The 17,949-nt window shown below is 36.9% G+C and overlaps 1 protein-coding gene across 1 annotated transcript; it reads left to right on the top strand.

The window, feature by feature from the left end:
• The first annotated feature begins 2,621 nt into the window (after window positions 1–2,621).
• mapkapk5 (MAPK activated protein kinase 5) lies at window positions 2,622–17,029 on the top strand. Its single transcript, XM_044111002.1, has 15 exons — window positions 2,622–2,701; window positions 2,828–2,876; window positions 4,848–4,921; window positions 7,789–7,864; window positions 8,255–8,352; window positions 9,010–9,118; window positions 9,241–9,330; window positions 9,847–9,942; window positions 10,021–10,101; window positions 10,569–10,756; window positions 10,926–11,046; window positions 12,248–12,378; window positions 13,121–13,236; window positions 13,400–13,504; window positions 14,286–17,029. Exons 1-15 carry the CDS (start codon window positions 2,622–2,624, stop codon window positions 14,378–14,380), a joined length of 1,509 nt encoding a protein of 502 aa, XP_043966937.1. The 3' UTR covers window positions 14,381–17,029.
• Window positions 17,030–17,949: the final 920 nt, after the last annotated feature.

Here is a 17,949-nt window from a genome sequence, read left to right as displayed (position 1 = left end):
ACATTTGCAGGTTTGCTCTGGATCGTTGTCCTGCTGCATAACCAAAGTGCATTTGGTCACAAAATGGTGAGCAGATATTCTCCTTAAGGATTTCTTTGAAAGCATAATTTGTGGTTCCATCAATTATGGCAAGTTATCCAGGTGCTAAAGAAGCAAAACATATCTAGATTATCACTCTCTACCATAAAGGCCATTTTCCATGGTCCCTTTTTAATACACTGAGCTGTAGAAAGGAAGGTCTGCAGTTCTTTCAGTGATTTTCTGTGGATTTTTTGTGAACTTGTAGATGAGTCCATCAATGCACTCTTGGACTAATTTTGGTAAATTGCCCACTCCTAGGAATGTTCACCAGTGTTATGTTTTCACTGATTGTGAATAGTGGTGTTCACTGTGGTTTTCAGTGCCAAAGCCTTAAAAATTGCTTGTTAACAAATGATCAATGTCAGTAACCTTTTTTTTATTTTTACAGTTCTCTGTTTTTGAATTGCTTTAGCTCTTTAAACATTTTTAAATCTTGTATCCTACTTCATGTCAGACAGGTTGTATTTAACTGATTTTGTTAATTCTACAAGTCAAGCTGCAATCCAAACTGGGTGTGGCTTCTAAAATTGAATTAAGCTTGATAAAAAACTGTTTCATAACAGTTCATTTCTGGTCTCACAGTGAGCTCCTACAACTTTTCACATAGGGAAAGATTCTTTTGGATTGTGTTTTTTTTTATACATTACAAGAATTCAGCCTTTGAAAATTGCTTTTGCACTTACTCTGATTATATTATTCTGAACTGAAAAATCCTTTAATGAGATGAAATATGCATGACAAATACAAAAACAAACAAAAAAAAAGAACAAATTTTCATGCAGTCATGCTCAATAAATTAGAATATATGTTGCAATAAGACTTATTTTTCAGCTCAAAAGTATCATTTGGAAATAACAACCTTTTGACATAAACATGCTTTTCATCAAGCTATTTTTGCAATAAAATGTTTTTTATTAGTCTGATAAAAGAATCTAATCTTAAATGTTGCGTTTTTATTAGTTGTAATTGTCTTTTCTGTGTCAGACAACAATAAACACAAAGAGATGTTGCATACACTTGATAGAAGCCATAAACTGATTCCTCTTATTCAACAGGAACTACAGCAGTCCTAAATTATTAATGTATAAATATTGGTCTTTAAATAGTAATGGGAGCAATCAAATAAATACAGTAGAAGGACTGTACTGTTTGGAGTATAATGACATAACAATAGTAATTTTACATAGTATTTCAGTTATTGTAATTAGCAAAACTTATTTATCCCTGTTTCTTCCACTTCATTGTTATTTACTAACTTTTGCTGGTCTATAACATAAAAATTAAAAGAAATCTAATGATGTTTATAATTATGAAAGATACTGGATTTATTCATTACCAGAGCAGGGTAGTGACAAGTTAAATTTACTTGAGTAATATATTGGGGAAGAAAAAAATTTAAGAGTACTTTTACTTCACCTTACTTTTCACTTGTGCTTGGGTAATATTGCAAAGTAATTACTTCAGAAAAATATCGAGCTACACCCAGTACCAGTAACTTCACTGACTGAAGAGCAAATATATTTTAACCAAAATGTAACCAGACACAAACAGACACTTCAACACTTTACTATGAAATGAGACTGCTTTTTCTTCTTCTTCTTTTTTTTTTAACTTTTACTTCAGCAAAACATGTAGTACTGGCTACTCATGGTTTGGTAACTCATATAAATTTAAATTATTTCAAATTCGTCTAGGGTTTAAAACAACACTGTTGCAGTGACAGACTGTTTAAACAAATAAATAAATAATTAGATTAGATTTCAGACTGTAATAAACCTTTAATTAACCCTTGAATGTAAACTTGAATGCGCACTAAAATTTGGGTCTTTATGAAGGAACCCTCGCACATGCCAAATAAACAACTAGTAAAGTTATTCTAGAAATAAATACAAATAATACGATAAATTTATGTGATATAAAAAATATGTCGACTTGCAGACTGATGATATATATTGTTTCAATTTCAGACAACAACCAAGACAGTTGGTATTAATTCTCATCAGGCGTTCTGCCTGGACTCCTATTGAGTGCCGTGTAGGTTTGTGGAATTAACCAAATAGTCCAGAGATGGTCTGGACCTCCGCTGGAAAAAGAACCGGTTGACCTGCTTCATCGAACATATTAGGCCGTAGTATCTTACAGTGTCCATGTGCTGTTCTGATGAAGAATTATAACATTTCTGTCTTAAAGCAGGGCTAGAAAACTAACTTATCTCTTTGCCATAAGCCGTTGGGAACGCGCTGTGCTCGCTGTGTCGTATCAGCCCCCCAGGTGTTCCTGTATAATAGTCATCTCAAAAATATCTCTTTTTATTCAGACCTATCCCCATGTCTGCTTTTTTATAATCAAGTGGGCAAACTGTAAAATCGGCAATCAGACCGCTGTGTTGTTAGCTTCAGAGCTAACAGTGACCGAGTCAGTATTCGGGGGCTAAAAATATCGCTCACTGCGCCACCGAAGCTGCTCGGCTTCGGTCCACGTTTGACTCCCGTCTTCGGCTTTCTTTTTCTGGTGACCTTGCTCGGAGTTTGACGCTCTACATGGTCACCACAGCGGGTTCAGGACAAGAGGAAGAGCGAGTCGGACCCCGAGGCTGTGAGCCGAGCTGGCCTGATCTGACGTGCTGGGCTTCAGGTCTCCCGGCGGACCACACTCGGCTACGGCTGATCGGTGGCCGGGTGACATTTTGCTGTGATGGGCTTATATTGTCATTAGTGGTGATATAACGAGCCCCGGTTTTGCCCAGGGAGACCGAAACTTACACAGAGGACAACAATGCAGAAAAGTTCATTAAGGTAAGGAAGTGCTGATTAGTGACAGCTGGTGTTTTATCAGCTACTAATCTATGCATATTTTTATTAGAAACATTTGGGTTTAAAATGACCTAATAATGCTGCATTGATAGAACATTTGATATCAGATACAGCACAGTGTTGCTTTTAAAAATAATAATTAAAAGGTTTAGTACATGATCAACATTAGTTGGACCACTAATATCTGATCCAGCAGTAAAGGTCAAAAATACTTTTAGGAGAAATAGTGGAAAAATAGATCATTTTCTGGTTCACTTTTGTTTTTTGCTGGTTATTTATCTATTCTCAGGACTGCAGAAGCCCTATCACAGTCTTGTGACTTGTTTCTTATCTACCAGGTAGATAAGAAAAAGATTTGATGTACTGATTTGGCCAGGCACTGAATAACTGTTTATCCTGTTACAGATTTTTTCTGTTATTGCTTTTTTTTGACATATGAAATCTAAGGTTAACAAATTGTTAATAAAATCAGACAGGATAACCAGGGTAGATGTAGAAGACTGTTTTCAAATGGTGAGTTGCTGGTTAGTCATAAATGAATGAAATCTTTTGGAAAGCTGAGTTTAATTTCATTTATCATACCAGGTCAGACCTGCATGATCAAGGAATCTTAAATAGAACTTTCTGACAACAAAACATAGGCAAAAATATCTTGCAACAAATCATGCCCTGATTGATAGAAATTCAAAATCCGATGTAAAGCAAAGTCAGTGACATGTATCAATCTGGAAAGACTAAACTAAACCACAACAAGTGAGCCAATATCCACAAATGGAGAAAATCTAAAACAGTGGCCTACTACCAAAGTTAGAAAATTCAGACACAAATGTGACAGGCCAATGGAAACACACAGGTCCACATAAGAGCAAGCTACTTAAAATTTTTAAGGTCACCAACTTTTCCAACTCTCCATCATGTTCCCTAACAGGAACAAGCTGACTGATAAAATGGAGCACTGCTCCTGTGATACGTTCAGCCTTCTTTTTATCTGCTTTAAATCTTGCTTTCTCACACTCTTTTGCAGCATACTTAAACTAAACATATGGTAGAAAATACAGTTTATATTCATATATTTTAAATATTGCTTTCACTTAATTTTAAAACCTCGGAGATGCAGAAAATAGTTACCTTGGTTCGGTAACTGCGTCCACACAGAAGAGGGTCTAACCTGGTAGCTTTGCGCTGTCTGATCAGGGTAAAGAAAAACTTTGTATTTTCGAGCCTCAAAACAGCCGAGGAAGCTGAAAATCAGCCCGTTTCCATAAAAAACTGACTTCAAGGTGCATTCATATTGTGACAGCAGCAAAGAATGAGTTCCATTTGCCAATATTAATATATTCACAGGAAAATGAAACAACTAATCATTTAATGGGATTGTTTTAAAAAAAATTGCACAGAATTTAAGTCCAAACTCAGATTGTCCTCTCAATTTCAGTCGTTCCTTCAGAGCACCACCCCAATCCTCTGTGTTGGCAGCAGAGGATAATCTTTCTGATGCGTTTGTTTTTTGGCATCCAAGTTGTCATTGTCTAGAAATAATTTGTGTTTAGGATAACACTAGACGAATGATAAAGTGTATTTCATCAACAGTAACAGCTAACAACCATTGAGCATAAAAAAGAAAATGTGATAGAGATGGTGCTTTTCCTTCCAACAACAAACAGGATTTGTGTCTCACCTTTATCTGAGTTTATCAAACCCAGTAGAGTTCATCAAATAATATTTTGATTGTTCGTGTACGCGTTTGAGAAACACAATCAAATAGCAATCAGTTTGGAAATCATCAATAAACATTTATTCATTGCTTCAATCAGTCTCACAAGGTTACAGAAGACCTCTGATATTAAATCCATTTATTTATAATGCTAAAAGGATATATTTTGCAGCTTGTAATTGCAATACTGTTGCTGAATAATGGATTACGACTGACATCCTGGTTTGCTTTTCAAACAGGAGGCGTCCATCTTGGATGAATACATCATAAACTGGACACAGAAGCTGGGAGCAGGAATCAGCGGACCTGTCAGGCGAGCATTTCTCCTCCAGTTGATTCACCTAATGAGGAGTCTATGAAGATAACTGGGGATTAAATTACCTATATAGAGTCAGATTAATTAATCTTTGTTGCTGCTGATTATAGGTTTGAACCGGCTCCATTAAATAACTGAATAATCAAAACTCTCATGCTCTGGTGAGAGTTAAGAGTTACATGTTGTTTTGCACGGCAGACTCTGCAGTTACTGTGAAAACAACTGTTGTGATTTCTGGACAGATCATCTTTGCTGCCAAAAAAATACTGGTGACCAGTCGTCGGTGACCAAAAAATACTTCCCACACATTAAAGATGTTTGCATTTTATTTTTCCTTACGCAGGAAAAATGAGAAATGATTAAACAAAAAGGGCAAGGAAGAGTCGAGGGATTTCTGAAACAAGGGTTTGTTGTGTCCCGTATGTCGTCTTCCCTCTCGCTGCCTGTGTCGTCTTAGACCTGCTGTGTTTGGTGCTACGGTGTCAGATCCTAAAGGTTACTGGGCTCGAATCCAAAGCTAAACTTTTCACCTGCTTCAATACGTAACCGTGCAGTCCAAACTCTTTCTTTTCAAATAAACATGTTTGTACGTATTAACCCACACGCTCTGAGCTACACTTATCGTCTCCTGTGATTACTGCCCTGTGTTTTTAGAAGCGATTAAAGGATGAAGACTAAAATAGCCATTGTCCCTATGTTTGCTATTTCTAACCTTTTCATTTGCTTCCATGTAGATGTGAAGGATATGAGTCATAAATCCTGCTCTGACTCCTGTTCTTTCTGTGTTGTGAAGCTATCGCAGATTCAGATCAAAAGACGACAAGCTGTTATTTCACAAGCGTGTAATTTTAGCATAAAGTGATGAGAAAACTGAGAAATCGCCTCATCATGTCTGACTGAAAAACCGTTATGATTCAGCCTGCATGGTTTCTTTTTTGAGCTGCTCTCGGTCATCCGGTCTTGTGTTTTCTGACTCAGTTTTTGTTCTGAGATTCATTTATGACTCTTCCTTTGCTTTAATCCCCCGCCACCATAAATCTCAACAGCCCTCCAATGTGTAACTCTGTGACTCATTAAGTGGGCCACTTCTGCATTCAGAGGAACGGCCTTCGGCCAAAGCAAAGCAGAAAGTCTCCTGGGGTCATTTTTTAATAGGGCAGTCTGGGCTCAAGGGTCAAAGGTTGCTGTTTAATGTGAATTTGTTTACAAGGCACTGCCCACTTTTTGTACCTCTGCAAACACAAACTTTGATGTATTTTAGTTTGATGTTATATGACCAGCCAACACAAAGTTTTGTATAATCATTTGGATGAGATTCATTTCTCTCTCTGGTCTGCATGTATTAGATGAATTCTAAATTTGTACCAAATGTTTTGAGTCTTTATAAAAGAAATATACTGCAAAAAAAAAAAAAAAAGTATTTAAGCACATGGAAACAGTACAAACTGAAATCTTTCCTCTTTAATCAAAGTAAGTTGTAGTTGAAATGGTTGAGCAGATCCAGTCTTTCTCGAACCGGATCAGGTCAGGCTGGCTGGTCTGATTTGGCTCCGTTTTCTTTTAACAGAAGATGTGAGAAAAACAGCCACAGATAAATCTGTCTTCCATATAAATATATAAACCTTACACTTAAAAAAAAATACTTCTAACATCAACATGTGAAAAGTTCAGCCTTTTCTGCTGAGTTATCATCAATACAGTGTAGGGCTGACTATTTTTTACTAATAGATTAATAATTGGATAGAAAAAGGTGCTTAATAGAATTTTTTTTAAAGAATTTGAACCAGGTGAAGCTAAGAAAAACTCCACCTCTTGAGAATTTCTCAGTATAACATATTTTCAGACAAAGGTTGTTTTTGAATGGGAAAAAAAATAATGTGAAGTTCCACCAATGAGGCCTTTCATTGCTCACACTAATCTCCAATTTTCTTTTAGTCTCGTCTGCCTGTTACAGTTTTGACTGAGTCCGATTCTGAATCTATTTACTTATTTATTTTTTCATTTTATTTGCAAAGGCTACGAAACATAAAGGAGAAAAAATGTTTTCACGACTGGAAAAAGCAGTTTTGAGTCAAACAGGAATTACAAGATTATCCCCCAGTTATGCATCCACCCTAAACGTGATTACCCAAAGATTGGAGGGCAGAGTTCAGTTTCACTACAAACACTCAGGTCTGATTATTTCCTACTTGTAGAATCAAGAAATGGGTTTTGCCTGGCAGCATGAAGTAGGCCTAAAGATCTCAAAAAGCAACTTACCCGAATTTCAGCAACAAATCAAAACAGTCAAACATGGTGGTAAAAGTGTTGATGGTTTCTGGCTGCTCTTCTTCAGGATCTGAATAATTTCTGTAATTGAGGTGAACATGAATTCTGGTTTTTCCAGAACATTCCAAGTGAGATTGTCTGGCTATCGGTTTGTTCCTTAAGCTAGAGGGATCTTTGCTTATGCAGCAGGATAATTATCCAGAGCACTTCAGCAAATCCACCTCTGCAAGGCTCAAAGAAATTAAGAGAACAAGCAAGTTTTGAAGTGGCCTAGTCAAAGTCAAGAGTTAATGATGATTGAAATGCAGGGATGTGACCTTAGACAGGCCATTCGCGCTGATTTCCACAACCAAGGTTTACTGATTTAAAGTCAATATGGTAAAGTTAGCTAAGGTACAGAACCTGTAACTTGTTTTAAGTCAATAATGCTTTAATATTGGTAAAGAGTACTAGTTCCACTGACAACACATTTTTCCCATATTATAAATGAAATTTTCTGCCAGTGAAACTAGAATTTTCTAAGATTTAGTGTTTTTGCCGTGTGGGTTATGTTGCTTAACCTGTTTGTTGACTCTTCTGTTCTCCCTCCTGTCCAGGGTGTGTGTGAAGAAGTCAAGTCAGGAACGCCTGGCCCTGAAAATCCTCATCGATCGCCCCAAGGCCAGAAATGAGGTTGGAACTCTGTCATTGGTCTGATTACTCCCTGTTGTTTGTCGCCTCTGGCTGTATCAGTATGCTTTGTTCCGCCTGTTATCAGCCTTGATTAATTCCTGTTTTCCTTTTCCCTGCCACTCACTCTTCTCAGCCTCGGTCTGTTTAGAAGAGCGTCTTTGTCCCTAACATGGTCTTCCTGCAGCGAACAGTGCAGCCCAACAGCCCTATCATGTCATTAAGCTGCAAACTGTTTTCATCAAGCAGCTTGAAAACAGAGATTTGCTTCCCAGACTCCCGCTGATGAATTGTGAAAGCTGGCTGGCAGAAAGATGAAGACTGTGACACACTTACAACCATTTCTTCTCTCTTAACATCTTCTCAATATGAGATTATTTCTCTTCAATGCAGGTGCGTCTTCACATGATGTGTGCCAACCACCCGAACATCGTGCAAATTCTGGAGGTGTACGCCAACACTGTCCAGTTCCCTCATGAGTCCAGTCCAAGGTAATAATGGCTTAACCCAGGGCTGTCCAAACATTGTTGCACTGTGGGCCAAAATCACCAAGCTGAAAGCACTCAGGGGACTTTTTTTTTCAGTAAAAAAAAAATAAAAAATCAAATTTTCCAAAAAAAAGTATATAGTTAATTATTTTCTTTTTGCCTGCTAAGTAACGAATTAACATTTATTTGAATTAAAAATTTCAGGGAAGGATCTCCGAGTTTTAGTTTTCTAACTTGTTGGTGAAGAAATCCATTTTAGTTTATTTATTTTATTGAGAACTGTCTTTCAAAACTCTTAGCTGTGTTTATCTAAATTTAATTACTGAATGGGACTGAGTGTGTTTTTTGAGTAAAAAGTCACTGGAGATTCGTGGCTCCTGTGATATTAAAATAATAAAAAGAAAACATGTCTTAATTAAAGAAACACTTGTTTCGTACCTAAAGTTTTCTATTTAAGATGTAAATTTGTTGTTCATACAAAGATAATTGATCTACATCAGCTCCATTTGCTGGATTTAAACCATTCCTAAGTTGCGTCCAAAAGCCGCCCAAGGGCTGCAAATGGTACACTTTGGACGCCTCTTTCTTAACCTGCACACATTTTTTACATATCTATTTTATTCTGTCATAATCTTCCAAAAAAATCCCTTTTTGTTAAAGAGCAAGACTCCTGATTGTTATGGAGATGATGGAGGGTGGCGAGCTCTTCCACAGAATCAGTCAGCACAAGCACTTTACTGAAAAGATGGCCAGTCAGGTCACCAAACAGGTGAGTGGAGTCCTGATATTCAACACCACCATTGCTCAACTCACTAAGTGGAGTGTATGTGTGTGTGCGTGTGTGTGTGTGTGGGTGTGTGTCTGTGTGTGTAATGTGTCGTCCCGCTGTAGATCAGCCAAGCATTGGCTCATTGTCACTCCCTGAATATTGCACATCGTGACCTGAAGCCAGAGAACCTTCTCTTCAAAGATAACTCTCTGGTAAGCTGCATTCACGTCAGGGCTGTTTTGGAGATGTCCGAGGTTTCTACGGAGGATGGAAAAGTTTGGACTAATTCAGGAATTTGGTTTATGTAAAAAAAAAAAAGGTTTAGATTGGGTGATGATTGGAATGTTTAAGACAGATGGAAAATGTGTAAAAAACAAAAAACATCACATTTTTCTGTTTTTTGCACATTTGCTCCTGTCGGCCACTGCCGTTTTCACATAATGTTAAATTTTCCAATGTGTAAAACTATTATCCATCCATATTTGAGTCAATCTGTTTATCTTTCCATCCATTGCTTTAACCCCCGACATGGAAAACGTTTAGTAAACTTTTTGTGGAGCACAGAAGTTCAGAAACTCAAAGCTGTCGTCCATAATGGTCAAAATTCAAGGAATTTGTTTTTATTATTTCTCTCCACTTTCTGCAATCAATCTGTGATGGATTTATTAATATTAAAGCATTTGAGACGTATTGTATATAAACTTTTGCTTTCCTTTTTCGCCCTGCAGGACGCGCCTGTGAAGTTGTGTGACTTTGGCTTTGCCAAAATCGATCAAGGAGACTTGACAACCCCTCAGTTTACTCCTTACTACGTAGCACCTCAGGTACAAAAAGGGCAAAAAATAATGTCTGCTTTTTTCAGTTTAATTAATTGATAGATGCATAACTGATTTTCTGTTCAGGTACTTGAGGCTCAAAGAAGACACCAGAAGGAAAAGTCTGGAATTATACCTACCTCACCAACTCCTTACACATATAACAAGGTGAGACTCACTTCAGCTGAGTATAGAGTAAAAGCATACAGTGTAAATCCAAATCAGTGTTTAGGTCTTGATGGGAAAATAAACTCAGAAATGTTTGCAATAAAAACTCAGTCATATTTGGATGCTGCTTTTGCTTGATCAGGTTTTTATTCAGGCAGGACTTCTGTCAGAGTGAACCTTCTTTACAATCAAGATCAAAATCTGTCTTAAATTATTGTTCTATGAAACATGCTACTAATTATAGATGGTATAAAAAAAACTTAATCTAATACATAATATAAATACGGACTTGTGTGATCTAATCCTAAGAAATAAAAGGATTAAATTGATGATGGTCTTGGTGCGAGGTGCGGCGTGGCTCCATTTTTCCTCTCGTATTGAAGGGAGGTGCAGAGATCTCTGATTTTATTTGATGTACTTTTATTATTGACAATAATAAAAGAAAAGCTTATTGCCTGTCTCTGCAGAGCTGTGACTTGTGGTCGCTGGGTGTGATCATCTACATAATGCTGTGCGGCTATCCTCCATTCTACTCAAAGCATCACAGCCGCACCATCCCTAAGGACATGAGGAAGAAGATTATGACGGGCAGCTTTGATTTCCCAGAAGACGAGTGGAGCCAGATCTCTGAGATGGCCAAAGACATTGTACGCAAGTAAGACTTTTTTTTTATTTATTTATTTATTTTAATAATATTAAAAAACCCAGAAAAAGTCCAACCTCTTCTTCCTGATGTTGACTTTTTCAGCATGTTTATATTTGCCCATCCCATTTGTCTGCATTTTCACTCATTTTTGCCTCTGCTCTCCGGTTTGTGTGTGTAGGCTACTGAAGGTGAAGCCAGAGGAGAGGCTGACTATTGAGGGAGTCCTGGCTCACCCCTGGCTGAACTGCACCGAGGCGCTGGACAACGTCTTGCCGTCTGCACAGATGATGATGGACAAGGTGAGTTAGAAGTGGCCAGAACGTTTCGGGCGATGCAGCATCACTGTTGGTGGAGTGTCCATGCAGTCCAGTCTACAACCCCAAACTACACATTATGTATTTGTGCAGGATTGTGAAATTAAAGAAAAATGACACATCATAATGAGCAATTAATCAATTGATCGCATAATACATTAAAATGAGCTTGATGATTTCCAATCTGATGATTAATAATTTTTGAAGATCAGTTTTGTTTGTAGAGGCTTAATGATTGTTTTATTTAAGGTTTGAGTTGTGTGTTTTTATTTCTGTTCACTGTTTTTGGTTGTATTTAATTTGAGAACACTAGACATGGTTAGAGTGTGTAGTGTTCTTGACAAAGTTAAAGTTTGTTAAGTTAGTCTTACGTTAGTCTTAGAAAGGGCGACCTATGACTTAAAAATGATCTCAAATCAACAATATTATCGCTTGTAACAGTAATTACTGGGACAATGTATCATCCTTTAAAATCTGTTATTGTGACAGGCCTAACAATAGATAGATTTTTGTTTTACTACTTTATTTATAAATTACTTTAGACCAACAGTAGCTGTGACAAAGTGCTGTACAGATAATAAGCAATAAATATTCAAAATGTGGGAAGGACAAAAGACAAAATGGCATATAATGTTTTTATAGAGTTAAAACCTTAAAGTGTGGCATGCAGCTCAAACTCGGTCAGATTGAATGGAGAGTGTCTGAAGATCAGTTTGCAGGTTTTGCCTTGGATAACAAATTGGGGTGGAATATTGTAACACACGGTTACGCTTCAATCTAAACCTGGGATCTCCGTCTTCAGCCCTCGAGTGTTTCTGTACTGCAGTTGTTGAATTCTCCTCTGAAGACACTGTAGTTTATCAGCTCTACTAAGAAAGTGTCACGTTTTTAAAAATCAAGATGCTAAAATGTCCATTTTATGATGGTAATCTGATTAAAGTAACACACAGTTTTTTTTCAGTGTCTGTTAAGTGATGATGATGCTGTTGCTGTCAGAGGAGTTGGTGAGCAGAAGGTTTGCAAAGTACAGCACTCTCTTTCATCGACCTTCGTCTCTAAACTCACCTTCAGCAGAGCGAAGCATGGCTGGGGAAACGGGCAGTCACGGCTTTCTGTCGGCACGAGGGAGAGCGCTTCGACTTAAACCTGACGGCTCTAATCGTGGCTCTGATCTCTGTCTGCGCAGGCCGTGGTCGCAGGAATCCAGCAGGCCCACGCCGAGCAGCTCGCCAACATGAGGATTCAGGACCTGAACGTCAGTCTGAAGCCACTGAACTCCGTCAACAACCCAATCCTCAGGAAGCGGAAACTGCTGGGGTACGGCCATGACGGTTCAAACGACTCCCTCTGTAATCGTATTGCTTAATGGTTGCATAAAGTTTGCTTTTTGGTCGTCCCATTTAATCTAAGGCAAAAAAGTGATTAATAAAAGCAATTGACTCTGTTGTACCTAAGGCTTTAAAATGTTCTGCCAAGTTAAAATAAAATCTTCCTCTGAGAAAAAGAATACATCACCAGCTCCCTTTGATTCTAATATGCATAACTCAACGTTCCATCAAAATGTTGTGTAAATAGGTATCATTTTTGCCTTAGTAAGAACTGAAGTGTAATATGTACTGTAATCTATTTAGCTATTCTACTAACTTAATATATTTGCAATTCATTTTAGACTTTTATTTTGAAATCTACAGTCAATATATAAACAAAGAATATACACTATAAGTTCCAAAATTAAAGAATTTATCAGTTCATAAATGTTCAATCAGTTCAGTCTGACTGCAAATATAACCAAGTTGTCACTGGTGTAGTAAATATCAAGAATATTTCAAGTTAAACATTAAAGTAAACTTCCTGTTTCCAATCTTGGCTACAAATTTGAAACACTTTGTTAGGATTTCTGTGGATTCAAACTTCCCCCCGAAGAAAACAAGTTATTACTGTTAAAGGTGGTCTTACAGCCTGCTCAAACATGGGGTTCACTCTTATATTTTATTTTACACGACTAGATGGAGAATGCTGTAAACTTTCTCTTTGTACCTTTATGTTCTTAATCTTTCAGCCCCAAACCTACGGACAGTTTCTTCATCCATGACCCAGAGAACGGAGGGGAAGACTCAAACGTAGCGCTGGAAAAACTGAGAGATGTCATAGCACAGTGCATACTCCCACAGGCTGGTGAGTTTCTGCACATTAAAAAAACCCCACACACTCAGATTTCCTTTTGACTTCTGCATTTTGGTGTCTGACTTTCCAAGGAGGCTGATGGTAACACATCCTGAGACAAATAAAATGAGTGTAAAGGACATGTTTATATGTGATTCTACCTAAAATGTTCCAGGAGAAAACGAGGACGAGAAGCTGAATGAGGTGATGCACGAAGCCTGGAGGTTCAACAGAGACTGTAAGCTGCTGAGAGACGGCCTGCAGGGTCTCAGCTGGGACGGTCTGTGTTCAACTTTATTCCTACATTTCCTTTGTCCTCTTTAATCTGTTGATGAAAAACTGAATATAATTATCTCGTGTAAATAATTAAGTATGTTTTATAGATTTATCTTATTTGCACGGATTTTTAAAGTGGTACAGTCTACTTATTTCTAGTCTTGAGCAATCAACACCAAGCAAAATGAATGCCGATTCTTGATTGGCCGCTTTGCAAGCGTCAGCCAATAGCGTGTCTAGTAGCATTAAGTGTAGAAAAAAACGGAGCCTGGGAAAAATATTAATGTATTCTGCTTTTGACTAATCGATTGTCTAAAAGTTACATCTTTCCCTAGACTGACAGCCAGCTGATTCTTTCCTCTTACTGTCCTTCCATTCTCCCATCCATCCATCCATCCATCCATCAGTCAGAAGTTGCTGCAGATCTCATATTTAAAGCCTGACTGCTGTAGAAAAATTCCCCATGAAGTCAAAGATAAAGATACGACTCTCGTTCTTTTATTCTAATATCAACTTATCCACTTTGTTGCTAAAGTTAGCAACTTTTCAGACCCCTCTGGCAACGTTTTTTTTTTTTTTTTTTTTTTAATTAACTCGTGATAAAGTCTGATTCAAGTCAAACCCCATCAGATGTTCCTATGAACCCCAAAGGAAATAGATGAAATAAAAGGACCAGAGCTGCCTGTAGTACTTCACATTACTCAATTAAACCCATTAAATGTTTCTGTATTTTAGCTATAATTGGTGTGGTTATCAAGGCTTTAACTCCAGTGTTTTTATTGCAGGACGATCTTTTTCCGATAAAGTTGACCGCTTGAAGTTGGCTGAAATAGTGAAACAGGCCATTGAAGAAAAGACAAATCTTCAAGAATCTCAATAGCCAACGGTGACTTTCTGTCCTTTTTTTATTTTATTTTATTTTGTTTATCGAGACTCTTTTTAATCCATATCTGTAAAGACTGTTTTATGTCAAATGATGTGCAGTTTTTGTTTTGTTTTTATTGCCTCCATAATTTCATTTGTAAAGCCTATTGTTGACCTATACTGGAAGAGCTACTGTACAGCTGTACATATATTTCAAAGGATTTGTTGGTACTATCTTTTTTTTTTAAAAAAACAACAAAAAAACAAATGGACAATTGCGAAGAATGTGTAAAAAAATTATATTTTCATTTTTACTAAAAAAGATAAAAGAAATCTGTGAAAGAAATTATTTTTTGGGAGGGAATTTTTATTAGCTGCTCGTCGAAGATGTCTTGTTTTATCCCGATTATTTCTTTCTCCTCTTTAATTATACTCATTGTAAGAGTTTTATTTATTTAATCCTAAAATTCCAATATTTTCTATCTTTCTTGTAGCTCGATAGTGGCTCTAAAGTTTAGAGTAACTGTTTATGATGTGACCTTTGTTCTTCCACTCTGCCTGCAGGTATATAAACATAACAGCCATCGTTTAATTTGTTTTTTGTTTTTTTTATCAAACCTTTTTGACATTTTTAATATGTAGGACAAGCAGAAATGAGGAATTGAAGCAAAATAAAGTGGCAGTGCAGAAACATGCACCTTCAATCCATTTAAAACATCAGCCGACTAAAACGAGGGTTAAAAAAGAACTTCCTTATATTGTAATTAGTCGGAAAAAGTTTTTTTGTTTGTCTGTTGAAGAAATCGAAGCCACATGAGACCAAAGGTTTGCCTTTCATTGTAAATCAGTAACTCTGCTAACAGAAATGCTCACATGTTGCATCACACTAAAGTGAGAAACTCGGACATGTTGAGCTCCGCCTTCACGGGATAAGAAAGTGATTTTTACAACTGACCATTCAGAGCCTATTTTTTATTCAAACCTTAAAGTTGCCTCATCCGTTTGGAAAACACTACTGAATACTCAACGCTTCTGAAGAGAAATTATTTCACCTGCAGTGGATCTGAAAGTTATTCACTTCCTGTTAAAACGCCAGGTTCTGTGATGTAGAAAATGAGACCAAGACGACCTTTAACCTTATGTTTAACATGTACAAGTTAGCTGCTTAAAAACAGTAATAACAAAGCTATGATAACGTGTACGTTTTATTTGTTAATGATTTAGTAAAAGTTATCAAAACATTCAAGACACCAATCTACAGGAAAGTCGGCAGATTCTGGACTCCTGCTCAAATAAGACAACTCTCCAAGTTCCAGCGAAAAGAAAACAACCCCACATCATAATATTGCCACCACCGTGTTGGAATGGTGGTGTTTTTGTGCAAGACTCGCCTCTTGAGAAATCTAAACAACTAAATGTTCAACTGTAGTGTCTAGTGTCAGCCGGAGGAAGGTTTGAACAAGTTTGACAATCAAAATTCTAGCAACACCTTCACGTTTTCTCTAGAAGAAAAAATAGTATCTGCGACTCTTCTTCTTGGAGACTAAATGGATATGAGAAATTGTTGAATCAGAAAATCCTAAAATTCCTTGGATGCTTTTTTTTCTCCTCTTCTTTGACTGATACCTCTGAACAGATAACTAATTTTGATCATTGTGTTACATCTCCACAATCAATGTCTTTGGAAAAGAAAGGAAATGTCAGTTAAATTCCCCACTCAGCTCCTCCAGACTAGCGGCAGCAGCATTTAGCAAACACCTTGTGGGACTGTGAGTCTGCTGAGCTTATCATTCAAACTACATCTCAGTCGAACATTCCTGTGAACCCCTGTAAATGGCATAACGGAGGAACGTTGTTGTCAGAAAGACCAGGAGCTTCTTAAAGAGACAGAGGCCCAATTTCAAGGCGTCAAATTGCAAAGTCGATTACCTTTTATATATACAACAGAAGGTAACGTAGTTACTTGATTGTGTTATAAAATGGACCTATGTGCCTGGAAAATTACTAGTACTGTTAAGGTAGTGCACACTTATGCAACCCCAGTTATTCTAACTTTAAGGTTTTAACATTTTTCCCATATTTCTGTCCAGCAGATTTGTTTTTCAAGTTTAATTGTACAAGATTATTCTCACACTAAAGGTGGAATGTATATTGTTAAAATCTATCATGGTCTCATCTTTTCATGACAAAAAACTGTTGTTTTTTTGTTTGTTTTTTTAACAAAAGTGCATACACTTTCTGCAATCCAATGCTAGATTTCATGCTTTAGTCTGAAATGTCCTCAATCCATTTCTTTTTATTAATTTTTGATCTGTGAAACCGAATGATTCAAACTGCTTAGATGCAAATCGGCATCTGCTCATATCTGCGCGGTTCGTGTCTCGACTTTCTTTCCCCGCAAAAGCGGTTGTCACTTGAAGAAGATAATTTCTTGAAACACAGTAGGGAAGTCTGAGTTTTGGTTTCAGAACTTGACATTTTAGACCATGTGCAATAAGGCAATCGTTTATTCTGTGTTCAGATCACATGGATGTTCACAATGAGATCTGTCAGTATTACTCTCACTCTGCACTTCATTTCATTCGTCTGTGTAACCTTCCTTTTCTGTTGGTTATTTTCACCTTTTAAGTTCTAATAAACATGTTATTGACTGGGCTGAACTAAATCCTTCTACTTTTGCGCTGCAGTCATATCTGATATTATTTCCGAGGAAAGCAAAACACAGGATTTGTTTTAGTTTAAAAACAAGCCAGTTCTTAGTGCAGGGATGTTGAGCTATTGATGGTGGCACAAAGAAAGCCTTTGTTGTATTTTGGTATTTATGGCTGAGCCTTTGCTTAAATTTTACTAAGATAGTTTGAAAGTTATTTTAGACAGAATCCCTTAAAAGCTGAAAGACGAAAGCTTGTTTAAAAAATGTGTCCTAATTATATTGCAGATTATTTAAATGATTTCAGTGCCTTGTTGAGAGAGGTAGTTCGTTCCAATAAATTCACCTTTATCAAATTATTTCTCCAGTTTTTCACAGAACTCATGACAAGACTATAATAAAACTTTTTCATCTTCTCATAATAAACTAGCAGCATGTATAGTCAGATTTACAGAAGACAGTGCCGCTGAAAAAAAAAATTCACAATTCAAACTTTAATGCAGATGGATAACTGGGAGCAACCAGCTTCAGTGATGGAGATGTGAGTTGTCCAGGACATAGACACTTGCTGAAAAAACAAATCTAAAATAAAAACATAAAATGTGATTCTTCTTCCTTTTTCAAAGAAAAAAAAACATAGTACAAAAAATAGTGGGTACAATTTTAACTTGCCTGATCTTCCTACCCCTATGAACATCTTCTAGGGTTGCAAAAATAAAAATTTAACATAGTCTGAATTCTGACTTTTTTTTTTACTCAGGATTTCGGGAATAAAGTTATTTTTTTATGGTGCCCTAATCATCTCCTGTAGATTAAAGAAACTTTATAAATATTTACATTTTTTGACACTTGGAAAAAAAAGTGTTACTTCATGCTAAACGATGTATTATGGTAGTGAATGGTTAACTTCATCTGGCAGTTTAATTTAGCTTAGC

Source organism: Gambusia affinis, linkage group LG03 (genome assembly GCF_019740435.1).
Source record: "Gambusia affinis linkage group LG03, SWU_Gaff_1.0, whole genome shotgun sequence".
Lineage (NCBI taxonomy): Eukaryota > Metazoa > Chordata > Actinopteri > Cyprinodontiformes > Poeciliidae > Gambusia > Gambusia affinis.
Note: the sequence above shows the minus strand (reverse complement) of the source record. Positions and strands in the feature narration are given on the sequence as shown.